The 26760-nt window shown below is 42.5% G+C and overlaps 1 protein-coding gene across 1 annotated transcript; it reads left to right on the top strand.

Moving 5' to 3' along the window:
* Positions 1–1945: 1945 nt before the first annotated feature.
* On the top strand, positions 1946–25290 carry LOC129708903 (ras-related protein Rab-7L1-like). The gene is made up of 5 exons (XM_055654956.1): positions 1946–2183; positions 13602–13673; positions 18349–18530; positions 21808–21929; positions 22882–25290. Exons 1-5 carry the CDS (start codon positions 2063–2065, stop codon positions 22997–22999), a joined length of 615 nt encoding a protein of 204 aa, XP_055510931.1. The 5' UTR covers positions 1946–2062; the 3' UTR covers positions 23000–25290.
* Positions 25291–26760: the final 1470 nt, after the last annotated feature.

The following is a 26760-nucleotide window of genomic DNA, read 5'->3' as shown; positions in this document are numbered from 1 at the left end:
GAATTTAGAAGATTGAGGGGGGATCTTATAGAAACTTACAACATTCTTAAGGGGTTGGACAGGCTAGATGCAGGAAGATTGTTCCCGATGTTGGGGAAGTCCAGAACAAGGGGTTACAGTTTAAGGATAAGGGGGAAATCTTTTAGGACCAAGATGAGAAAAACATTTTTTACACAGAGAGTGGTGAATCTCTGGAATTCTCTGCCACATAAGGTAGTTGAGGCCACAGTTCATTGGCTATATTTAAGAGGGAGTTAAAAAAAATGAAAAATGAAATGATTCAATTTATTGTCATTGTCAGTGTACAGTACAGAGACAACGAAATGCATTTTTAGCATCTCCCTTGAAAGGGAGACACAGGGCGTCGCGGTGTGCCCGCGCCTGCCGCCGTAATTACATTCCATTACAGGCAAAGGTGGGTGAAGTGTCTTGCCCAAGGACACAACAGTATGCACTCCAAGCGGGATTTGAACCGGCTACCTTCCGGTCGCCAGCCGAACTCTTAGCCCATTGTGCTATCTGTGTTAGATGTGGCCCTTGTGGCTAAAGGGATCAGGGGGTATGGAGAGAAGGCAGGTACGGGATACTGAGTTGGATGATCAGCCATGATCATATTGAATGGCGGTGCAGGCTCGAAGGGCTGAATGGCCTACTCCTGCACCTAATTTCTATGTTTCTATGTTTCTAAACCAAAGATAGACACAAAAAGCTGGAGCAACTCAGCGGGAAAAGGCGGCATCTCTGGAGATCATCAGTTCAGTTCAGTTTTCTTTGCCATCTGCAGGTTAACACAGGGTCAAGGGTACACAATGAAATGTGTTAGACAAGACAACAGGTCACCTCAGCAATGAGAGGCAGGGGGCGCACTGTGCGAGGGAGCTGCATTCTGGGAGGTGTAGTCAATGGTCCCGCTTTGGTCGGGCGGGCGGATATGAGTGGGACTACAACTCCCAGGGTGCACCGGTCACGTGTGTGGTGGGTGGGGGGGGTTAGGCCGCGCAGGTGCGGTCGGACTACAACTCCTGTGGTGCACCGGTCACGTGTGTGGTGGTGGTGGGGGGGGTTAGGCCGCGCAGGTCCGTTCGGACTACAACTCCCGTGGTGCACCGGTCACGTGGTGTGGTGGGGGGGGGGGTTAGGCCGCGCAGGTCCGGTCTGACTACAACTACCAGGGTGCATTGCCACTGGGGGGGCGTCATGTGACCCGGCGGGCGGGCGGGCGGCGAACACGGGGCCGAGACCGACGCCGCCCCTCGTTCCCTCCTACCTCAGCCAGTCTCCCTCACACCGAGGGCCGCCCTCAGCCCGTCTCTCCTCCCTCAGTGAGTTCTCCTCACACCGAGGGCCGCCCTCCTCCCCTCCCTCCCTCCCTCTCAGCGTCCACTTCCCTCGGCGTGTCCTCGTCCATCAAAGGGTCCTCCCCCTTCTTTCCCTCCCTCAGTGAGTCCTCGTCCTTCAGCGGATCTCCCTCTTCGCTCCCTCAACGAGTCTCCCCTCCTACTGTCCTCCCTCCTTCAGCCAGTCTCCCTCCCTCCCTCCCTCGGCCAATCTCCCTCAGTGAGTCTTCGTCCCTCAGTGAGGGTCGCCCTCCCTCTTCTTAGTCTCCCTCCGAGTTTTCGTCCCTCCTTTTTACCTCCAGTGTGTCTTCCTCCATCTTCCTTTCCTCATCAAGTATCTCGCTTTCCTTCTCCTCACTCCCTCACCCCTCACTGGGTGTTCTCTGTGCCCTCTCCATCTGCCCATCCTCCATCCACTCAGCGAGTGACCCTCCTACCTTTCCCCCTCTCCCTCAGCGAGTGGCCGTCCTTCCCCAGTGAACCCCCCCCCCCCCTCCCTCGGTGAACCTCCCTTGCTCCATCCCTCTCCTCTCTGCCCCTCCATTCACCCCCCCCTTCAGCAAGTCGCCCACCTTCCTCTGTGCACCAATCTCCCTCCATCCTTGAGCCTCCCTCCTCGGCAGCCAACCTACATAACCTCCCTCCCTCCTTCTCTTCCTCCCTGCTCCTCAGTGTCTGCCTCCCTCATTGAGCCTGAGCCTCTGTCGTTCACTCCCCAGACCATCATGGCCAAGGACTACCTGTTCAAGGTGCTTGTGATCGGTGACAGTGCGGTGGGCAAGACCTCCCTTGTGCATCGTTACACCAACGACAGCTTCAGCAAACATTACAAGTCCACCGTGGGAGGTAAGTGGAGGTGTATACTTGTATATAACTCTCAAGTCATGCACATCCGTACAGTGTCTTTCATTAGGTTGATATAGATCTAATCTCATAGATGGAGGAGCAATATCTCTTTGGGGTTACCAGTTTGCTGTGGGAGTTAAAAGTAACTTTTTTGAGCTGATAGAGCTCTGCAGTGGGAGGTGGGGTGAAGATAGATTTATCTTGCTAGATTGATAATTGTATGAAAAGGGAGGGAAAAGTTGAAAGTGTTTTTTGTTTGGAATTAATGCCTGTGTTGCTGCCTCTCAACTTGGGGGACGCTCGCTCAATTAATGTCAGAGGTTGGGTGGATTGCTGTCTGTAATTTTCTCCATGGCTTTCTTCAGGGCTCTCCGGTTTATTCCCGCATCTAAAAGATGTGTGGATATGTAGATTGCTTATTGTCGGAACCTTTTTCCCCACCATTGAAAAATCAAATACTAGGGGGCAGAGCAATAAGCTGAGAGGGGCAAAGTTTAAAGATGTGGGGGTGGGCAAGTTATTTTTACACCGAGGGTTGTTCAAGCAAGAACAGCATTTGCTGGAAATATCCAAGGTTGACAAAAATGCTGGAGAAACTCAGCTGGTGAGGCAGCATCTATGGACATATGGCAGCATCTACACAGAGGGTGGTGACTGCCTGGAACATGCTGCTGGGGGACGAAGTTGAGGTAGATATGATTGTATAATTTAACAAACTTTGGAAAGACACATGGATATGCATATGGATTACGTGGAGGCAGATAAGAGTTGGTCTTGGTGTCATGTTCTGCACAGATATTGTGGGCTAAAGGATCTGTTCTTGTGTTGTACTGATCGATGTTGCCTTCTAAGTTACTGCTTTATGTGGATTAATAGCAAAAAGAAACAGACAAGGGGAGTTATAGAACCAGAGTCATGCAGCATGGAAACAGGCCCTTCGGCCCAACTTGCCACCACCGACCAACATGCCTGTCCATATTAGTCCCACCTGCCTGCATTTGGCCCATATTCACCTAAACTTGTCCTATCCATGTACCTGTCTAAATGTTTCTTAAACGTTGCTACAGTACTTGCTGACAGGCATTTGTGAGAGAGAATTAATTGCAGGGATATAGGAAAATAAGGCGAAGGGAAACGTTTAAAAGGAAACCACAGATGGTGTAAATTAAATAAAATCAGAAAATGCTAGAAATATTCAGTGGGAAGGAGCATATGTGGGAAGAGTGACAGTAAAAATATTCAGGTCAAATCCCTTTTGTCAGAACTGGTGGAGAAGCAATCCTTTAAGCTACAGGGAGGCCGAGGAGATGAGATGCCTCTGGTCAAACCGGACTGACTGTGGGGTTGAGCTGCAAACAAGGTTATCTGGTCAGTGAGTAAATGGGAATTGACAGAGAGAGTATGTACAGAAGATTTGGGGGGGGGGGGTTAATTTTTTTTTTTAAGTTCACTAGAGATGCAGCCTGTCCTGCTGGTTTACGGTAGCATTTTGTGTCTATCTGGAGGAGACCATGTTGTGAACAGCAAGCGCAGTTGACTAGATTGGAGGAAGTGAAAGTGAATCACTGCTTTACCTGGAATTATAGTTTGGGACCCTGGATGATAGGAAGGGGTGAAGAGAAAGGGCAAGTTTTGCTTTAGCTATGGTTGCAAGGAAAAGTGCCATTGAAGTGGGGTTATTGGTGGAAGAGTGGGAATATTGGGCTGAGAAGCATGCAATGATGGGCTGAATAGCCTTCTTCATCTTTATAAGTAAAATATACAAGATGTTGTTATTTAGGCATGTATTACTTTGTTGGGTCTAAAAATACACTAATACTTTTAAATTAAATCAAATTCTTGCTTTTATCAAGTGCATTTTAGACATTCCCCAGGGTTTTGCAATCAATTACTTTCAAAGCCTAGTCACTGTTGTCATGTTCTAAACTGTATGAATAATGTTTTATGGTGCAAAAGTTGAAGTTCATAAATACACGAGCAATACACTGCAGAATACCCATGTGAAGTGAAAGTCAGTTTCTGTGATTTAAGGATAAGGGGGAAGTCTTTTAGGACCGAGATGAAAAAAACATTTTTCACACAGAGAGTGGTGAATCTCTGGAATTCTCTGCCACAGAAGGTAGTTGAGGCCAGTTCATTGGCTATATTTAAGAGGGAGTTAGATGTGGCCCTTGTGGCTAAAGGGATCAGGGGGTATGGAGAGAAGGCAGGTACAGGATACTGAGTTGGATGATCAGCCATGATCATATTGAATGGCGGTGCAGGCTTGAAGGGCCGAATGGCCTACTCCTGCACCTATTTTCTATGTTTCTATGATGAGGATACCTACTTGATCCATTGTCCCTGTGATTGCCCGATAATTGATACCATGCTTTTTACCAGGGCCCTACAAATATTTCCTTTTCCAATATATTTCCAATTCCCACTTAAGAATTATTCAATTGATTTCTTCCACCCTCTAGTACAATTTATGTTGTGTGTTTTCTGAGTCCAGGCACCTGTGATGCCACTGCAAACAAGGATTTCATTGTACATGCGATCACTGTATGTGCATATGACAATAAATATGCATAATATTCAACATCAACGTGACTGATTCAAAGACCAAAATCTCTCTCTCTTGTCTTTTCTCAATCAATTGTCTGTTTAGTTTTTAACACTTCTTCGAGTGGGAACAGACTTTCCTCAACTGTTTAAAACTATTCCATGTGAATTACTTTTCCAACCTTGCATTAGTTATCTTAGTTGGGTAAATGTTACGTTATGATTAAAATTTGTATTTTAGACCACTTTGTCTTCAAATTTAGTGTGTAGAATTGCATAGTAGGACCTTTGACAGAATGTTTGTATGCCAATTAACAAGTACCTATTTATAACGTCCTATTTTGCTCACTTCTGTAGCCTTCTATGCCTTGGAAATTAAATTGTTTAAGAAAGAACTGCAGATGCTGGAAAAATCGAAGGTAGACAAAAATGCTGGAGAAACTCAGCGGGTGAGGCAGCATCTATGAAGCGAGGGAATAGGTGACGTTTCGGGTCTCAACCCGAAACGTCACCTATTCCTTCGCTCCATAGATGTTGCCTCACCCGCTGAGTTTCTCCAGCATTTTTGTCTACCTTGGTAATTCAATTGCTCATCTAGATACTGAAATGCATGAGAGTCTGTCTCAACCTTTAGCACATGGTCCCGACTCCGATCATTCTCCAAGTGAAAAAAAATATTGTTGCGATTCCCTCTAAACTTCCCACTTATTTCCATAAACTTGTCCCCTATGTTTTAAGACACCCCTGCATAGAAAGTGATATAAATCATTTATTGTCATATGTACAAGTACAGTTAGACACGGGTGCAATGAAAATCTTGTTTGCAGTAACGTCGTGGCTATCCCTCGAGGTCGAGGATGATGGTCTACGTTCTGTTGTTTTTATGGAATCTCAGGTGGCTTATGAGTAGTGGTTTTGTGCTGCTCAGAGAACAAAGACGCCTGTGCTTGTAACGCCACCGGCACCTACACTCAGACACCACACAAGAACATAAATTATGCAAGACAACAGAAGAAAGACCGCAAAAACAACATTGGTGTAAAATCAAGAAGAAAACTAGTTTGCGATAGTGCAAGAGGTGATGGTCTTTGGTTGTTGAGGTGCGATAAGGCTTGTTCAGTTAGGATCAAAAAGAACAATGGCTGTAGGATACTAGGACACAGAGAAATGGGATTATCTTAAATGGGCATCTTGGTTGGGATGGATAAATTGGGCCAAAGGGCCATACTCCATGGCTAATGCGTTGTCTTTAAATTTGTGGTATTTTCCCGCAAGATAGAGTCAAAGAGTGATGCAGCGTGGAAATCGGCCCACACCAGCCAACGTGTCCCAGCTACACTAGTCCCACCTGCCCATGCTTGGTCCATATCCCTCCACACCTGTCCTATCCGTGTACCTGTCCATCTGTTTCTTAAATGTTGGGATAGCCTCTGCCTCAACTACTTCCTCTGGCAGCTTGTTCCATACACCCACTACCCTTTGTGTGAAAAAGAAATAGAGGAATATTGAAAATTAACTCGGTGTCAATGCCTTTCAGCATCATAAATGAACTGTAGGAATTTAAGATGCTATTACATCCTCATGTCCAGGACCTTTCCTCGGGTTATTGCTGGGTCAGTAGGAATGGAGCAAAATTAACAATTATCTAGTTAACCTTGTGTATCCTTTGTATGGAGTGTATATTGTGAATATAGAGTTGAACACAATTATTCTTGAATAGTTCACAGTCATCTTAGAAAAATTACAAGAACAGGAGCTTAAAGCAGCATTGGCTGTCTTGTGCCCTTATCATCCAAATAAATCTTGTGTACAAGTCTCTGCTTTGTGAAACATTTTCCTGTGCTTCACTAATGAAAAAATATTTTAGTTTAAACTTCTCGTGCTGCACTTCATAGCTTGACCCTGAGATGCACACCAGCAGGATATTGCCTGGAAAAGAGTAGTTTAATTATAAGGAGAGACTAGAGGAGCTAGGTCTGTCTCGGAGCAGAGGAGGTTAAGTGAAAGGATTGAGGTATATAAAATTGAGGGCAATAGATAGGATAGACTGCAGGATATCTCTCCTCGTATCAGATGAAACTAGAAGACATGAGGTTTACGGTCAGGCGGAAGAGATTTGAAAGGAGAGTTTCTTTGCCCATAGAGTAATACATACTTGGAATACATTGCCTGGGAGAGTGGTTCAGACTGGGTCCTGACAGCATTTGTCCAGATTAGTAGTCAAGAGTGTTATTGTCACATGTCCCAGATAGAACAATTAAATTCTTACTTGAAATGCTGCAGCAGAGAGGGCTATAGACCGGAATTAATGAGGAAGAGTGATCACTGGCAGAGATGTTAGAACATAGACCGGTACAGCACAGGAACAAGTCCTTTAGCCCACAATGTCCATGTATTGTATTGTATATCTTTATTGTCATTTCCTGAGTATTCACATACCCAGAGGAAACAAAAAAACGTTGCTCAACCAGTGTCCATTCAGTGTGCATTAAAAATAAATAGAAGTAAAAATACATATATCATGAACAAATTTAACACTCTACTAAACATTCAACAGGCGTTCCGATCGGCAGCGGCACAGCAGTGGTTCTGCTGCAGTGTGTCCAGGTTGGTGGTTGGTGCTCGACACTTTGGCAGGGGGCAAAGTCCATTTAGCAGTCTTATAGCCTGTGGGAAGAAGCTGAGGAGCATCCTGCTGGTTTTGCAGCTAATGCTCCTGTACCTCTTCCCAGATGGCAGGATGGAGAAAATGTCATGCGATGGGTGGTAGAGGTCTTTGATGATGGAGATGGCTCTGCTGATACATCTCTTCCTGTATATGTCCAGCAGGAAAGGGAGTGGAGCACCAATAATCCTGCTGGCGGTCTTCACAATCCTGTCTAGTTGGTGCCGTTCGTACGCCTTGCAACTCCCGAACCAGGAAGTGATGCCGTAGGTCAATGTGCTCTCGATTGTCCCCCTATAAAAAGTCCGTAGGTGTGTAGTGGGGAGACCTGCTTTACGTAGTCTTCGGAGAGGGTGTAGTCGCTGCTGGGCTCTCTTGACCAGTGCTGTGGTGTTGGCCGTGGGCGTCAGGTCATCAGACAGATGAAGTATGTTGTACTTGATCTCAAGTTAATTTATCTCCTCTGTCATGTGATCCATATCCTTCCATATCCACATTCATAGAACATATCCATGTGTCTATTTAAAAGTCTCTTGAACACTCATACCATATCTGACCACACATTCCAAGCATCTTTGTTTTATTAATAAAATTTGTCCCACATCTCCTTTAAACTTTGCCCCTCTCACCTTAAGCCTTTGCTTTAGTTTAGTTGAGATATACAGCGCGGAAACATGCTCTTCGGCCCATCAAGTCCGCGCTGACCAGCACATTAACACTATCCTAAACACACTAGGGACAATTTGCACATACACCATGCCAATTAACCTACAAACCTGTACGTCTTTGAAGTGCGGGAGGAAACCAAAGATCTCGGAGAAAACCCACGCGGTCACGGGGAGAACGTACAAACTCTGTACAGTCAGCACCCGGAGTCAGGATTGAACCCGGGTCTCTGGTGCTACAAGCACTGTAAGGCAGCAACTCTGCCGCTGCTCCACCGTGCCGCCCCTGCTGTGCTCTCTAGTATTTGACATTTCCAACCAGGGAAAATGTTGTGATTGTCTGCCATATCTATGCATATTGTAATTTTTTACACTTCTATCAGATCTGCTCTCAACATCTGACATTCTGGAGAAAACAATCCCAGTTTGTCCATCCTCCCCTTGTATACCTTCTAATCCAGGCAGCATTTTTGGTAAACCTCTTCTGCACCCTATCCAATCTCTCCCCATCCTTTCTGTAATTGGGCGACCAGAACAGCACACAATACTCCCAAAAGCAGCCGAACCAAAGTTCTACAATGCTGCACCATGACTTCCTGACATTTTTACTCAATGCCCCGACCGATATGCCGTTGCCATACTATCTATTTGTGTTGTTACTTTCAGGTTGGGCTGAATAGCCGGTTTCAATGCAGTGTGTGAAAACCAAATGAGTATGAGTTTATGCCGAAAATTGAGATTTCATTGTGCACTGCACTCCTTATAATATTAGCAGGAAAACATTTAAACATTTCTCCACTAATTTAACCCTCATCAGCATATCAAACATTATTGCCATTATTAATTTAAAGCAGTGTCAGTTTTGGGATTATCAGATTGTTTGCTTGGCAAGTGGAGGAGTAAATGATACCATTTATATTGCAGTATAGTCTAGAATCAGTGCCGGTAAGTTTGGGTGCATTTTCTGTGATAATTTAGTGTATTAAAAGGAAATAATATGTGTTTCAGCTGGTGATGGAAATTAAAGCACTAATGACCGTACTTGTGAAAATGTGGGCGAGGAGCTGTGCAAAAGGAAATGTTCAAATATTAATTTAATCTGTACATTGTTTTCCAAGTGCCAATGGGAATAAGGTTTGCAGGAAGTGTAGGGAAATATTAATGAGCCCCATGAGACTAATTGTCTGGAATGTTTGTTGTCATAGGAGATGTAATTCAGTTATAAGCATATAAAAGGTATCAGCGTATGGAACAACAATGATGGTGGGGAGGGCAGCAAAATGGATTACACCAAGTTGTGGCAATGATTGAGGATGTGGTTAAGGCAACAATGAGATTTGTAAAGTCTAATAAAAATGACTGGTTACAATTAAAGGGTAAAACCTTAACATTTGAAAAAACAGTAAAACTGATTTGAAATGAGTGGGTTCATTGCCAAGGATGTCCAGTGAGTAACAAAAACCGAAGCTGCTTCAGCTAATAATTCACCACGGTAGAATGAATATGTTTTCAAATAAAAATGTACTGTTTCTCATGAACAGCAGAATTATATGTGTGATGAGTATGCTTACTTAAATTTTATTCTGCTGAAACTGTTGTTCAACAAGGATCAGCGCCCCACATAAGAGCTTCTTGAATAATTAGTTTGCTTTATTTAAACTCAATCTAGAATTATTGTTCATGAACCAAAATATTGACCATGTATTGTAGTGACATGAGCCATTTTGAAACTGAAAATCTCAGGGTCTTTATGTTCTCCTTTAAATGTGAAATATGGTCACATTAGTTACATAATGAAAATGCTATAATGAATTGACCTATAATGAATTGAATTGTTGCACCTTAATTTAAGGAAAAAACTTTTAACAGTATTTAAAGTTTAGTTTAGTGATATATCATGGAAAACGAGTCCTTCGACACACTGAGTCCATGCCGACCATTGATCACCTGCTCACACTAATTCTGTGTAGGAAGGAACTGCAGATACTGGTCTTCAGACAAAGATCAATGGTTCAATGGTCTTTTGTTGCCACGTTTACCATTGGTACAGTGCAATTAGATTTGCCATATAGACATTCCAGAAAAAAAGCAACAAGACACACACTTACCTAAAAGTTAACATAAACATCCACCACAGCAGCTCGCCCACATACCTCACTGTAATGGAAGGCAATGATGTCTTATCTTCTTCCCTCCTTGTTCTCCCGCAAACGGAACAGTCAAACAATCCGTAGTCGGGGCGATCAAAGCTCCCGCAGTTGGCGATCGAAGCTCCCGCATCGGGGCGATCAAAGCTTGTGCGTTTTGGAGCTCCGGAAGTTCCTGCGGCTTGGAGCTCCCGAAGTCGGCCCCTAACCAAGGGACCGCGAGCTCCACGATGTTAAGTCTACAAGCTCCCGCAGTTGGAGCTCCCGAGGTCGATCCCTGACAAAGGGACCGCCAGCTCCACGATGTTAAGTCCGCGGGCTCCCGCGGTTGGAGCTGCCAAAGTCGATCCAGCAAGAGGCCGCCTGCTCCTCGATGTTAGGCTGAAATGTGGATGGAGATACGACATAGGGGGAAAAAAATCGCATCTCCGTCGAGGAAAGAGATTTAAAAAAAGTTTCCCACAACCACATAATACAAAGCTAAATATACAATTAACATACAGTTAACAACATACTAAAAACAACAAAGATAGAAAAGGACGAGACAGGCTGTTGGCGAGGCTGCCATTGTACGGCACCACCCGGATGGGTCTCGACCCAAAACATCACCTATTCATTTTCTCCAGAGATGCTGCCTGGCCCACTGAGTTACTCCAGCTTTTTGTGTCTATCTTCACACTAATTCTACATTAGGCCCACTTTCTCATCCACTCCTTACACCCTAGGGCCGATGTACAGAGCCAATTAACCTACAAACCCGCACGTCTTTGGGGATGTGGGATGAAACCGGAGCACCGGGAGGAAACCCACACAGTTACAGGGAGAACATGCAAACTCCACACGGACATCACCCGAGGTCCGAATCTCTGGCACTGTGAGATAGCAGCTATACCACTGTGCCGCCCTGGAATTATCAATGATAATACCTGGTAAAATCAGCTACTCCAGCATTTTGTGTCTATCTTTAATATCTCCTTTGTTTTACCCAGTCAATTTGTGTCTGTCTGTCTGTCTGTCTGTCTGTCTGTCTGTCTGTCTGTCTGTCTGTCTGTCTGTCTGTCTGCTAAAGAGAGAAATCCACCCCATCATTTCCCATGCGCAATTTCTCGTGTGGAAATACATTTGTACATAACATTTGAAAATGGTGCAATACGCTGGAACTTAGCCAAGCATATTTCTTAATTTTGTAGCTAAATAAATTTAAATAGATATTCTTTAGCGTTTAGAGGAATGAGGAGTGATCTTATAAAATCGTTAGGGGGAGGGTGGGTGCATAACTTATGAAACAGAATGTTGAGTGTATTTAAAAATTGGAGATATCTACATTGTCTCCAACTTGAGATATCTACATAACACCTCCAAGATTTATGTGCTTATTATGGGAGTATCTTTTTTAAAAAGCACAATATTTCATGTGTCGCACTTTGGAAAGTGCATCGTTGGCGATTGTCCAGTGAATCAGATTAAGTATACAATAACATAGTAAGGCTTATCTGCCTAACCAGTTCAATTCAGTATGACATAACTCCTTAACTAAAGTGATGGCGCAATGGTTAAATTACCAGAGTAGTTTACAGATACATCGTGAAAACAGACCCTTCGACCCATCGAATCCGCTCCAACTAGCGATCGCCATGCACTAACACTGTCTGACACTTTTGGGACAATTTACAAGTTTTACTGAATTAACCTACAAACTTGTACGTCTTTGGAGTGTGGGAGGAAAACGAGCACCCAGAGAAAACCCACGCAGTCACGTGGAGAACATACAAACTCCATACAGACAGTGCCCATAGCCAGGATCAAACCCGGATTTCTGGCACTGTAAGGCAGCTCCGTGGGTTGTCACCTTGTCGTGGTGGAGAAGCTTGTGTGGACCTGAGATCCCGAGAGCTATGCCGTCTGGAGCTATGCTCCTGGTAGGGCCACCCATGGCGGATAGATCTCTGACAAAGAGCAATCCAACCAAGAACTCAACGGTGGAACAGGCAGAGGATGATGGCTGACCTTAGTGGAGCGTCACAGCGGCTGGGAAGGCGGATGAAGGCTGCAGCAAAAAGGGTCTCCGGTCGTCTTGTACTCCACGGCACTGGATTCTGACCCAGATCTGTCAAGGACCGTGGGGTGGCTGTCTGTGCACCAGTCTCCCCACGTTAAACAAAGTCACGCACAGGCATCCTCCATATAGGGAATAGCACCCTGGAGACACCCATGGTCAGCCATGACCGAAGGGAGCCTAAGAAGAAGGCAGCAACTCTATCGCTGCGCCACCGTGCCGCCCCACAGTAGTAATCTAGAACCCTGGAATAACACAGAGAACTTTCGAAGTTTAAATCCGATGATGAAATTTACATTTGCTTTATAATCTCGAATTTCAACAGTCTGCAGTGAGGGCTACAAAGTTAGACAAAAGTGCTGGAGAAACTCAACGGGTGCAGCAGCATCTATGTAGCGAAGGAAATAGGCAACGTTTCGGGCTGAAACATTGCCTGTTTCCTTCGCTCCATAGATGCTGCTGCACCCGCTGAGTTTCTCCAGCACTTTTGTCTACCTTCGATTTTCCAGCTTCTGCAGTTCCTTCTTAAACACTATAGCTACAAAGTTATCAGAATACACAACTGGTTTTCTAACCTACTTTGAGAGAGGACATCTGCAATTCTTGCCTGGTCTGGCCTCTCTGACTTCAGGCCCATCTGAAGTGATACAGCAAACCATGATATTTGGGGAAGGGGGGGAAACTAAATATAGGTTACATATACTGCCTTGCCAGTGGTGCCTGCATCCTGAAAAGTGAATCGATTAAAATTTCCAAATGCCCTACTGCCCCCGGTGTGAACAGGCTTTACATTTATTCTGAGCTTCAGCCCATTATTTGCCTGTTGACTTGAGGGTAGACCTTGCACTTCTGCAAAGTAAGGTCTCTATCAAACTGCCATTGTTTGGCACTGCCCTCTGACAATAAAGATACACCCGGAGTCCCTGGAAAATCAAGAGAGTCAAGAGTCAATTTAATTGTCATTTGGACCCCTTGAGGTCCAAACGAAATGCCGTTTATTGTGGATTATTTCATTTATCCAAGGAGCTGTCGGTTGATAGGTCATCGATCTTCAGATGCTGCCTGACCTGAAGATATCCTGCACTTTGTTTTACTTTCAGATTTCCAACATCCTGCATTATTTTGCAAAATGCTCTGCCAACAAATATCTGATTTGAGGAAGATCTTCATTGGGGATCAATAAATCTCTCGGCTGGGTGTTTTGTTGTTCAATAGACAATAACTAATGATGTTCAGATGCAATCCTAATTTTATCCTGGCTAAATCATTGAATGTTGTTGTAAAGATCTTTTGTTTTCTCTTCACAAACACTGATAACTATACTTTGTTCATTGATTTCAGTGGACTTTGCTCTGAAAACTTTACAGTGGTCTGACACGGAGGCCGTTCGACTTCAGCTTTGGGACATAGCAGGTAAGTGCCAACTTCAGTTTCTGAACCAGAAATATTTCAAATGGGTTGTTGTTACTCAATTATTACATATGGAAATGATCTCCTGATCGAATGTTACTATGTCAATAATGTGTGGGAAGGAACTTCAGATGCTGGTTTACACCGAAGATGGACACAAAATGCTGGAGTAACTCAGTGGGACAGGCAGCATCTCTGGAGAGAAGGAATGGGTGACGTTGAGGATCGAGACCCTTCTTCTGATTGAGACTTCTGCAGTCCCGCTGAGTTACGCTTTAGCATGTCAATAGGTTATGCTCTTTATAAAATTGTGCACATTGAATATCCCACAATTTATTTTGGAAATAGTTTTAAGTGAAACAAGTCACCTGCTGGTATCCTTGCATAGCTGCTCTCAGTGGCAATTATATTTGGTTTCAAATTAATGTTAAAAAAACAAATAAAACTTAAAAGGAGTACTTTTTTGAAGTTTGTATATATTTAATGGAAGTTCCATGCAGGCCAGCTGCCTGGAATTTGTGTAAAATATACAATATTACAAGCAATTTTCACTGACGTCAAACATTCAGTCATTTCTTTTAATTAACGAATAATTCCCTTTTAGATGTATAGCTAACTTTTGTCATGGAATGTTTTACCTCTACTGTGAGGTCCGGTATCAGACCTATTCTGTCTCCCATATTGCTGAGTTTAGATTAATTTTAATTATAGAAGGGCAATTGTTCTCAACTCTTCACTTATGGAAAACATATGAAGCCATAGAGTAGTGTAAATAAATTACTTTAACGATTCAAATAAAAACTGGGATAGCATGCAAGAGGAACTAAGAGGGGAAGGGATTTCTGAAGAACATATAGAACAACTTGATTAAAGCATTTGTGGCCCAAAGAAATGGTGGCATTCCTGAATTCTATTCTGAGAAATGAACCAAGTTAAGTGCATGGATTATCAATGTGTGTTCAGTTTGGAGATACAGCATGAAAACAGATCTTTCGACCCACTGAGTCCGTGCCGACCAGCATTCTCTGCACACTAGCACTATCCTACACACTGGGGACAATTTACAATCTTCACTGAAGCCAATTAACCTACAAACCTGTACGTCTTCGGAGTGTGGGAGGAAACCGGAGAAAACGCACGCTGTCACAGGGAGAGCGTAAAAACTCTGTACAGACAACACCCGTAGTCAGGATCGAACTCGGATCTCTGGTGCAGTAAGGCAGTAAATCTACCGCTGCGCCTCTGTGCCACTCCATGATCCTTGTACTTGATTTATGTCATATTGTGAGGTTCCAAATAGATGTGGAAATGGATAAGGAACACTCCATGGTAGCATGCTGCCTCACCCGCTGAGTTTCTCCAGCATTTTTGTCTACCTTCGATTTTTCCAGCATCTGCAGTTCTTTCTTAAACAGGAACACTCCAAGGTAAGATTAATCAACTGGGGAAGTACTCATTTCTATCGGATGATCCGGCTTCAGTAAATTGGGATGGAATAAAATCTCTATGTAAATAACGACATCCTTAAAGATTCAGCTACAATGTGGGTACATTCCCATTAGAGAGTAAGTTATGGAAATTAAAGCTGGAACAACTTGGATAACAAAAAAAAACGAGTAAAATAAAATAAACAAGTAAAATGAAGCAGAGAAGAAAGAATATATGATATTCACATGACAGGATCGTAACAAGACAGACAAAAACAGCTGATTACAGGAGGTTCTGAGAAGTTAAAAGAAGGAGATACTAGGGATCATGCGAGAAGGCTGGTAACACGCACAAAAAGGATATCTAAAAATATTTAGTGGGCACGTGAATAGGAAATGTGATGTAGGGGAGGAATTGGAATTAGTCAGAGACCACAAAAGGAGATGGAGCCAAGTCTGGTACTGTACATCATTCTTCAGCAGGGAAGATGAGAGACTGCCGGGGCCTCTGCAAAATATGTAGTTGAGATTCTGAATAGGGTAACAATTGATAAAGTGGAGTTCTCATGGATGGATGGCAAATGAAATGTAGATCTGGTTTGTGCATGTCTAGTTCATTAAAGGAGGCATAGCGGGCTGAGAAAGTAGATAAGAGACTGCATGTTAATCTGGGCTGTGGAAATACAGGACATTTTATAATGAGCTTCCTAAAAATACTGATTCGGCCACAAATATTCTGTCCGGTTCTGGGTGCCATTTTTGAAATGACAAAAATGCTCCAGGCATGCTGGCTTGTTAAAATTATTCCTAAATTAGGAGACTTCAATTCTGTGGCTGGACAGGAGAGGTTGAGCTTGGAACAGAGCAAGTTATGAGGGGATCTAATGGAGTTATTTAAAATCATGAAGAAAATAGAAAGAGCGAGCAATAAAACAGTAGTTGGAAGGGTCAAGAACCAGGGGATGAACATGAATCAAAAGAAACGTGGTAAAAATGTTCATGCATCGTGATTGGCAGGGATGGAGGAAGATTCAATTGTATCATTGGAAAGATAGTTGGTGAGGATGTTGAAAGGAAAACGATTGTGGCTGCAGAGAAGTGGGATTCTTTCGCCTCAACATCCTCACCATCTTTCTGTTCGATGCTACAATGGAACATTCCACCATCCCCGCCAATCACATGATGCATGAAGAATGGTCGATGGAGTTCCACTCGGCCAGCTGCTTTGGCGTGGATGGTGAGAACCTCGATTGTTGCAATTGTAGCAAATCTGTGGAACTCATTGCCACAGAAGGCTGAAGAGGCTAAGTAATTGGGTATTTTTAAGGCAGATATAGATTTATTCTTGATTAGTACAGGTGTCGGGGGTTATGAGGAGAAGGTAGGAGAATGGGGTTAAGAGGAGAAGATAGATTAAGGGCCTGTCCCACTATACGAGTTTACCCAAGAGCTCTCCCGAATTAAAAAAACAACAAAAGTATATGTAGAATGTACGTAGCGGGTACGTAGGAGCTCATGACGTCTCTTAGCGGCTCGTAACGCTAACGGCAAGTACTCGGGAAACACGGTAAGCTCGTGAAGTTTTTTCAACATGTTGAAAAATGTCCACGAGAGCCCTGAGTACCTACGAGCAGCTATTACCGTAATTCTCCGAGTTCGAATCAGGGGAAACTCGGGAGAACTTTTGAATTACCTCGTACAGTGGGACAGGCCCTTTAGCCATGATTGAATGGCGGAGTAAACTTCATGGGCCATATGGCATAAATTCTGCTCCTATCACTTATGAACTGCACTGAATTTGGATGATATTCCACCACTTTCCCAATTTCTGCCATGGGCATGATGGAAAGGTTTGGGAAGTTGAGGCAAGTTACTATAGTACAGCCAGCCTTTGACCTGTTCATTTACCCTAATGTATGTAATCAGCCCGCATTTATTAGGTGACCCACAGAAACATTGAAGCTACATGGTTATGCCACTGAATCCCAAGGAGACTTGCTGTGAATTATGTTATTGGAGATGGTTAATATTTGACATTTGTATAGTGCAAATCTTACTTTTCATTTTTCAGCCAACTTAAATGATTTCCAGGTCTTGCTGCATGCCTCCATTATAGAGTGATAGAGTGATACAGCGTGGAAACATTCATTAAATGGGAAATTCCAAATGGAACTGGATGTTTTGTAGTCATCAGTCATGATGGAAGAAAGACTATTAATTAAGCATTATTGAGCGAGCAGGACTATTAAAAAAAATAATAATTAAACAATTCTGCTCTGCAGCATAGATAACATAATTGAAAAATTGAATTGTAGTATTTCACTCTGAATGTTGTGGCAAGGAAAAATACTTCTACCCCGACTGAAAAGCCTCTCTGTGAAATAGGGTAACGGATTAATAGTCTAGAGTTATACAATGTGGAAAGAGGTCCTTTGGTCCAACGTCTCAATCCCAACCATTCTTCCCCATCTAAGCTGGTCCCATTTGCCTGCGTTTTGGCTCACATCCTTCTAAACCTCTCCTATCCATGTACCTGTGCAAGAGTCTTTTAAATGCTTATTGTACCTGCCTCATCTGCCTCCTCTGGCAGAAGAACAGTCTGGACCCGAAACACTGCCAATTGCTTCTCTCCATAGATGCTGCCTCATCCAGATTCAGATTCAATTCAATTTTAATTACTCTAATTTAATTACCCGCTGAATTACTATAGCATTTTGTGGCTACCTTCGATTTACCAGCATCTGCAGATCTTCCTTAAACAATACCTCCTCTGGCAGTTCATTCCTTGTATCCTCCACCCTCTAAGGTAGACATAAATGCTGGAGAAACTCAGGAGCGGAAAAAAAGGCAAAGCTTCGGGCCAAAATTCTTCTGCCGCACCCGCTGAGTTTCTCCGGCATTTTTGTCTACCTTCGATTTTCCAGCATCTGCAGTTCCTTCTTGAACATTTTATCTCCTCCACCCTCTAGGTGGATAAAGGTTTAGTATTTGACAACTGAATATTTTTCAATTTGGTATCCATTACAATTAGTAACAGAATGGATGAGTTGTAGGGGTTCTCTAATCCTACCATAAAATTGTGCCTAAGCACGTTCTTAGAAGTGGATTGGTGCAAAAAAAAATGTGTACTTAAATTTCCTGCATTTTTATCAACTGAATCATCACCGGGTAAAATTCAGTCATCAATTTTGTAGATGTAGAGACGATTGTAAATAAACGGTTCAGTAAATAAATAATTAACGTGTTCTTAGGGCAAGAGCGATTTACGTCGATGACCAGGTTATATTACAGAGATGCTGGGGCGTGCATCATCATGTTCGATGTGACGGATATAACAACCTTCCACAGCTGCCTCAAGTGGAAGCACGATTTAGACAACAAAATTGCTTTGGTGGATGGAAGCCCAGTGCCATGTGTTCTCTTGGCAAACAAGGTGATCTGAAGTATATATGCTGCCGCATTTGTATCTTTAGCAGATTTATATTGGCCAGTCTCATGCATAATAACCCTGAAGCCAAGTGTGCTTATCTTTAGACTTTACTTTGGGCTTCAGACATACAACGTAGACACAGGCCCTTTGGCCCACCGAGTCCGGGGCAACCAGTGATCACCCCATACACTAACACTATCCTACGCAATATGGACAATGTTATCAAAGCCAATTAACCTACAAAGCTGCACGCCTTGTGTGGGAGGAAACCGGAGCACCCGGAGAAAACACACACGGTCACAGGGAGAACATGCAAACTCCATACAGACAGCACAGATAGTCAGGATCGAACCCAGATCTCTGGTGCTGAAAGGCAGCAACTCTACCGCTGCGCCATTGTGTTCTACCAACCTTTGTGTTGTAATTATAAAGTAAAATTATAAAAAATATCTCATCAGTCTGAAAATCTGTGGTGGTGGTTGTGAGTTATTTTGTTCCTAATAGTGTAGCTACACAAATGTTCTGATCTTATGATTAAGTAATATAAACTATGTTGACATTAAAGAGGCTTGCAAACAATTTGGACTAAAATGCAATCAGCAATTGTTTTTCTTGCAATGAGTATTAATGAAATCATAACATCCTTCCTTTCATTTATCCTGTCTTGATATCTCCCCGATCTGCACTGTCATGCTGACAGTAGCAAAGATTCAAAAATCATGCATACAAAAAGTCCAATTTCTCTCAGATTGTTGTTATTATACTTAGTAGAATCATAGTAGAATACTTAGTAGAATAGTAGAATCCATCTTCCGTAAATTATAGAGCACTTGTTACATCTGAGCATACTACTCCGAAATCAGATACAGTTGATTTTTAATTTCTACCATCAGATAGGAGGCAAGGGTGCCAGAGACCCGGGTTTGTTCCTGACTATGGGTGCTTGTCTGTACGGAGTTTGTACGTTCTCCCCGTAACCTGAGTGGGTTTTCTCCGGGTGCTCTGGTTTCCTCCCACACTCCAAAGATGTACAGGTTTGTAGGTTAAATGACTTCGGTCAAAGTGTAAGTTGTCCGTAGCATGTGTAGGATGGTGTTAGTGTGCGGGGATCATTGATCGGCACAGACTTGGTGGGCCGAGGGGCCTGTTTCCGTGCTGTATCTCTAAACTAAAATAGGATATTCCACAAATGTCAGAACAGAGAGAACATTGATGTCTTGTTCATTAAAACTTGAGCTTTCTGCTTGTTATCCAGGCCTTTAAAACAGTGCTCTGCAAGCTTTTTAGATGATTTATGCTCTGCAAAGTATGCAGCAGCCCTTTGGCTGGGGGAGTTAACACTGTTGAAAGTGTTTCATCTTTTTTTCTTAACTTTCTAACTAAATTACTTATTAAATCCTCATGAATCCCCTAGAATCTTTGGAACCACCCTCTGTCCCCCAATGGGATTGTGTGGAAACCACCACTTTAAATTAAATATTAAATAACCTGTTAATGTGTGTATTTCAATTTAAAGAATCTGTGTCATGTTCTGCCACAATCATTCAACTTTAGACTTTAGAGAAACAATGCAGAAATAGGCCCTTGGGCTCACTGAGTCCGCGTTGACCAGCGATCACCCTGTATGGTACCACTACCATCAGGGACAATTTACAATTTTATCAAAGCCAATTAGCCTACAAGCCTGTCAGACTTTGGAGTATGAGAGGAAGCCGGCGTACCGTGAGAATATCCACGCGGTCATAGGGAAAATGTACATACAACACCTGTGGTCAGGATTGAACCCGGTTCTCTGGCGCTGTATGGCAGCAGCTCAACTGCTGCACCACTGCACCACCGTGTAATGTTAACAGAAAGTGTTGTTTAAATGCTGAACTATAATATCATGAGTGGTTTTCTTATCCTTTAATTGGAGATTATTCACCCAAGAGCCATTAGTCTGCTTTTGGCAATCATCCAGGTTCAACATTAAAACATTTTCAATGGCACCTTTTCCAATGTGTACAGATTTGTGTTTCTAATTAACCTTCATCACTTTCTTGCACATTCATTTCCATTCATTCCTGCACTCAGCTGAGTGTTTTATTTGATGTGATTGATCTGGTCAACTGCTCTTGAAGCTGTTTAGACATCAGAAAATTTCGATTGGATTTTTGAAATAAATTTAAAAAAGATATCTTTGACAAAGAAACAAGCTCTATCAGTAGGTAGACAAAAATGCTGGAGAAACTCAGCGGGTGCAGCAGCATTATGGAGCTAAGGAAATAGGCATCCACTCCCTACACACTAGTGGGCAATTAACAGAGGGCCAATTAACCTACAAACCCTCACATATTTGGGATGTGGGAGGAAACGGCAGATCCCAGAGGAAACCCACACGGTTACAGGGTGCACCTGCGAACTTCACATAGAAAGCAACCAAGGTCAGGATTGAACTGGGGACTCCAGCGCTGTGAGGCAGCAGCAGTTGCGGTGCCCTACTCCAGCATTTTGTGTTTTGGGCAAGAATCCAATGATTGTTTGCAGAAGGTTTGTGAAAAATTAACCAGCAGATGGTGCTACCTGCACTGAGAGGAACTCCTCATCATTGACTAATATTGTAAATAGCATAAGCACTGAAATTGCCAACAATTTAAATGTTTCCAGGGTAGGTTTTTAAATATACAGCAAAGTCAAATTGCATTTAGATTTGCAGGCAGGGTAAATTGAGTTTTGGTTTTGACTTTTGGGACTGAATTTGACTTTATTACACTTGTCCCTTCCCAGTCTCTGTAAATAGGTATTTTAACCATCAGCAAATTAAACCGTCACTTTGTTCTTGACTACTTTTCCCTTTGACGATAGTTATTTTATACATGAATTATAGTCATTATGTGTGTTTAAAAATGCACAAAACTGCAGGTTTAGTTTAGAGATACAGCGCGGAAACAGGCCCTTCGGTCCGCAGCAACCAGCGGTCCCCACACATTAACAGTATCCTACACACACTAGGGACAATTTCACATTCACACCATGCAAATTAACCTACTAGTGTGGGAGGAAACTGAAGATCTCTGAGGAAACCCACGCGGCCCACAGAGAGAATGTACAAACTCCGTAGTTGGGATCGAACCCGGGTCTCCTGGCGCCGTGAGGCAGCAACTCTACCGCTGCACCACCGTGCTGCCCTATTTTATATGTAATTCCTCTGGGTGCAATTTTATATGTAATTTGAATATTGAATTTGTATTTTATATGGAATTTGTATATGGAACTTATTTTTGTTTCCTCTTCGAAACAGTGTGACCTATCAGAATGGGCCATCACCAGAGATGAGATAAACATCTTCAGTAAAGAGAACCATTTTGTTGGTTGGTTTGAAACTTCCGTGAAACAAAACAAGAATGTTGCTCAAGCCATGAGGTAATTTAGTTTAATTTGTTATTGTCACGTATACAGTGAAAAGCTTGTGGTTGCATGCTATCCCAGTCAAAGAAAGACTATATATGGATACCATCAAGCCTTCCACAGTGTACAGGTAATGGATAATGGGTACAACATTTAGAGCAAGAAATAACATTAAAGTCCGATTAAAGATAGTTCAAAGGTCCCCAATGAGGTAGATGGGAGGTCAGGACTGCACTCTAACTGATGAGTGGTAGGCCTCTGGGTAGTGTTGTAGAGCAGAGGGATCTAGGAGTACAGGTGCATGGTTCCTTGAAGGTCGAGTTGCAGGTAGGTAAGGTGGTCAAAAAGGCTTTTGGCATTTTGGCCTTCATCAGTCAGAGGATCGAGTATAGAAGTTGGGAGGTCATGTTGCAGTTGTATAAGACGTTGGTGAGAGAGACCGCATTTAGAATATTGTGTTCAGTTCTGGGCACCGTGTTATAGGAAAGATATTGTCATGCTTGAAAGGGTTCAGAAAGGATTTACGAGGATGTTGCCAGGACTAGAGGGTGTGAGCTATAGGGAGAGGTTGAGTGGGCTGGGTCTCTATTACATGGAGCGCAGGAGGATGGTGGGGGATCTTATAGAGGTTCAATCCTGACTACGGGGGCTGTCTGTGTGGTGTTTGTACGTTCTCCCCTTTCACCACATGGCATTTCTCCGGGATGCTCGCGTTTCCTCCCATGTTCCATAAAACATACAGGTTTGTAGATTAATTGGCTTTGGTAAAAACTGAATCATCCCAAGTGTGTGTAGAATGGTGCTAGTGTCCTGGGATAACTGGTTGGCGGGGACTCGGGGGTGGGGGGGGCAAAGGGCCTCTTTCTGTGCTGTACCTCTAAACTAAATCAAACATAAGTTTGCATGCTATTATGTCGATGTGAGTGTTACCTTTAACAATAACATGAAATTCCATTTGGGGTTGCAGTGTATTGGTAAAGTGCTTGATGTCAAATTTGGGAACTCTGACACAGAGCCAAGGGGACTACATTGACCTTAAGAATGTGCCGACCAGTGAAAAACATTGGAATTCTGGGTGCTGTTGAAAAATCTATCCATGTCCGATATCAGCGAGGATTTGTTACTTGCAAGACTCCCAGTGCAGTTGGTTTGCTCCTTGTTACCAAAGGAGTTCTGAACATTCAACCAACATGAAAGTTAACGCCAACTACTTTTTTTACTGACTTGACGTGAGTTTTGAGTTGCTTAGTGGACTCATTCTACCAGATGTTCAGTTCAAAGTTTCCTGGTGACATTATTTTAGATGTAAAATTGGAATAATTGTTTGCATCACCGGCAGGCATTGCCAAAGGTATTGTCTCAGACGGTATTATTAATGTAAGAATTGCTCCTGTTAGAAAATTTTAATTATGGTTTGAACTCCTGCCTTCGGTGATCGATCCATGTTCGGGAAAGAGAAAAAAAAACTGCTAAAAGGTTTTGTATTTAAATGGTAAATGGCTATTGACATTATGCAAATCAATATAATTGTGCCAATATCTCTGGGATTTTGTACAAAGCAATTGACCATTCTCTACTATCCCCATTTCCTACAGTACAGATTGAGTGTTTCATGTTTCCACACCTTCATGTGTTAAACTAAAATAGGACAAGACTTTGCAGATATACATCCGATATACGACATGGAAACTTGATAAATCTTGATTTAATCAAGCCACTTGATTAAAATGTTATCACCAGCTTTTATTACCACTGTGTAATGAGGCAATAAATTTAATTGAGTCCATTTTTCAATCGGCCAATAGTGGTTAGAAAACTGGTTTCCTTTAACTACGTGATGGACATGGTAAAATCCTGCACATTGAGTCACTTTCAAATCTGTTCACTTTTTCTGAGGCGCGTTTGTTTGCAACCGAGCTGGATTCATTTTTGTATAATTATAAATGCAAGTGCTGCTTCAAGCAAGAAGCATCTCAATCCCATGGTTTATGGCAGCTTATCTTAATGTAATTACCCTATGCACTTAAAATGTGATTTTTCAATTGTTAGGAAGTGTGATTAATTGTACTGGTCTGCCTGGTGGCATCAGTATCGGTGGAAATCGGTATATCATCTTATAAACAGCACTGAAAGATAGAGAGCACTGAAATTTCGCTTTGCACCATAATTCCAAAGGATAGATATTGTTTGAAAATCTGCAAATCTTTAATTTTTTTTTTCAGAGTCTGAATATATTGTTAAAGACCGAGCTATATGAGCGTGAGTTGGTATTAGTGAATTTGGACAATTCAATGCTGCTGATGTTTTCCATCATGCCTTTTATGCTCTCCCATTAAGTATTTTGAATAAAATGTTGTGGTATTTGTGGGATGACCTTGCACTTCGGTATTTAAAAGGATTGCTTATTAATTTGTGATCTTTGAAATTCCCACTTGCATGCACGTCATTCTGCCAAGATGTGCATTATTCACTTTGAGCCTTCTCCCCCTCTCCCAGCCCTTCCCAAACTTAAGTGAGAGAGAGGTAATACTAAAAGATCTGTTGTACGTCAATTGTACAATATCCCCTGATGTCTGCAGTCTTTGGTGACATTTAAGAATTATTTTAGTAATCAAAGGCACAATTTGAGATACTCTGTAAAATTATTTTCAATTTCCTAGTAAATATTGCTGCAAAACGAATCTTTGGAAATAGGTCTGTCAACATTTGTAGCGGGTATAATAGAAAAAAAATGGGTAGAGTGACAAAATAGTGACGTGGATTAAAAGCTATTGGTTGTTTTGTAGCTATGCTTCATTTGAAGTGAGGAATTCCTTTAAAGATGGGTTATTGTAGGTGTGAAAAGATTGATGAGGTCAGACTGTGTAGTATTTTTTTTTGGAGTGCACTTAACAATGGCGTCATACGTAGAGTAGCATTTGCCTTGATAAAGGTTGGCAAACACAAGCCTTCCTCATTTTGCCTAATATAGTTTGTTACTCTGGGGAGTTTGTTACAGAGCATTGCAGTTTATGGTCACCTTGTGATTTGAACATGAATGTAACTCTTCCAGCTTGACAAACAATAGATAAACTTTGATTCAAGCTTTCCCTTTTTATCGTAAACACTGTTACTGTAAAGACCGATGCTGGGGTTACAAGGTAATAGTGTTGTTCAGGACTTTGTCAGTGATGAAATGCTTCTGACTTTATCTCAAACTGCATGAGCACTGCGCGTTTATATGACCAAAAATGTATTAATGTCTTCCTATTTTTTGATAACTGAATTTAAAGCAAAAAAAATGTGTCAAATGTTTGTAGCGATTTTACATTGTATGTGACAAATACATGTAATATATGTATGAAAATAAAAATTTATTTTAAATATTCTAATTCAAATTTATGAACTTTCAGGGGAAGAGTTGCAGATTTTGATTGAACTTAAAATTAATTAATAAACCGTAATTAAACTAGCTATTCTCCTTTGAAAGAAAGTGCAGTATGCGAATAGTATGCAAAAATGAATTGCAAGGAAATATCGATGCAGTTTAATCATTCATATTTATGCAGCAGCATTAACGTGCCAAAATACTCCCTTGGAGCATTAGATTTGGTACTTGGCTGCAAAAGGAACACATTTCGAAGATGAGACATAGAAACATAGAAAATAGGTCCAACATTGGAAACATTTTTCCTGCATCTAGCTTGTCCAGTCCTTTTATAATTTTATATGTTTCTATACAATAACCCCTCATCCTTCTAAACTCCAGTGAATACAAGCCTAGTCTTTTCAATCTTTCCTCATATGACAGCCCCGCCATCCCAGGGATCAATCTCGTGAACCTATGCTGCACTGCTTCAATCACAAGGATAACCTTCCTCAAATTAGGAGACCAAAACTGTACACAATACTCCAGATATGGTCTCACCAGAGCCCTATACAACTGCAGAAGAAGTGGGACCTTTGATTTTACAATGTGAATTCAATGGCTTTGAGTAAATCGACATGTGCTGGAGACCAGGTAGTGGCTATTTGACATGGGGAGGAGTTGAGGCCCTGCAAGGATTAGCAAAAATGAAAAGTTTTAAACTAAGACTTTAATTTTCTGGGATTTAATGTTAGGCCAGTTTTTTTAGTTTTTTTAAACCCAGCAGGAATGGAAATTTGTGCAATTGTGAACACAAGCCATGGGTTTCGGGTTTTGAATGTAAGAGGTAGCGCCCAGCGCCCAGTTTAGAGGTGACGGGTCTGGGTGTAGCATGAACTAAGAAGCTGATTTAGTTGATGACAGGAAGTAGGCAGATAGTCTGGCTGTGTGGTTTAAATCAAATTTAACACCGTTCGAACCATATGACACGGATGCAAAATAGGAGACAAGTTTCTCAGATAAGGAGAAGAGGAGGGAGTGAAATATAAGGCCAGGGGGGAGGATGAATGTAGAAGGGGATGGGTGAAGAGAAAGGGCGGATGAAAGTGAAATGGCCAGCTTGGGGAGGGTGATGGTGGGTACATTTCTCGTTCCCTCCACCTCCTCCTAGCCACCCTGCTCATGTCACCTCCTCCATATGCTCATCGCCTGCACCTATATTCCCCTTTCTCTCCCCTCTTTCCCCTCCCCACTGAACACTTTCACCCATATCCCCTTTTCCAGCTCCACATTTCACTCCTACCTTCTTATCTGACACCATTTTGTCACCTTTTCACATCTAGCCTTGGTCATTTCACCCACCTGCCGATCAACTCCCCATCCACTCCCTTCCCAACTGTATCATTTTCCAGCTTTCTCCACCGAACTCCACTCTGAAGAAGGGTCCTGACTCGAAACGTCGTCTGTCCATTCCCTCCACAGATGCTGCCTAACCTGCCG

This window comes from Leucoraja erinacea, chromosome 24, assembly GCF_028641065.1.
Source record: "Leucoraja erinacea ecotype New England chromosome 24, Leri_hhj_1, whole genome shotgun sequence".
Lineage (NCBI taxonomy): Eukaryota > Metazoa > Chordata > Chondrichthyes > Rajiformes > Rajidae > Leucoraja > Leucoraja erinaceus.
Note: the sequence above shows the minus strand (reverse complement) of the source record. Positions and strands in the feature narration are given on the sequence as shown.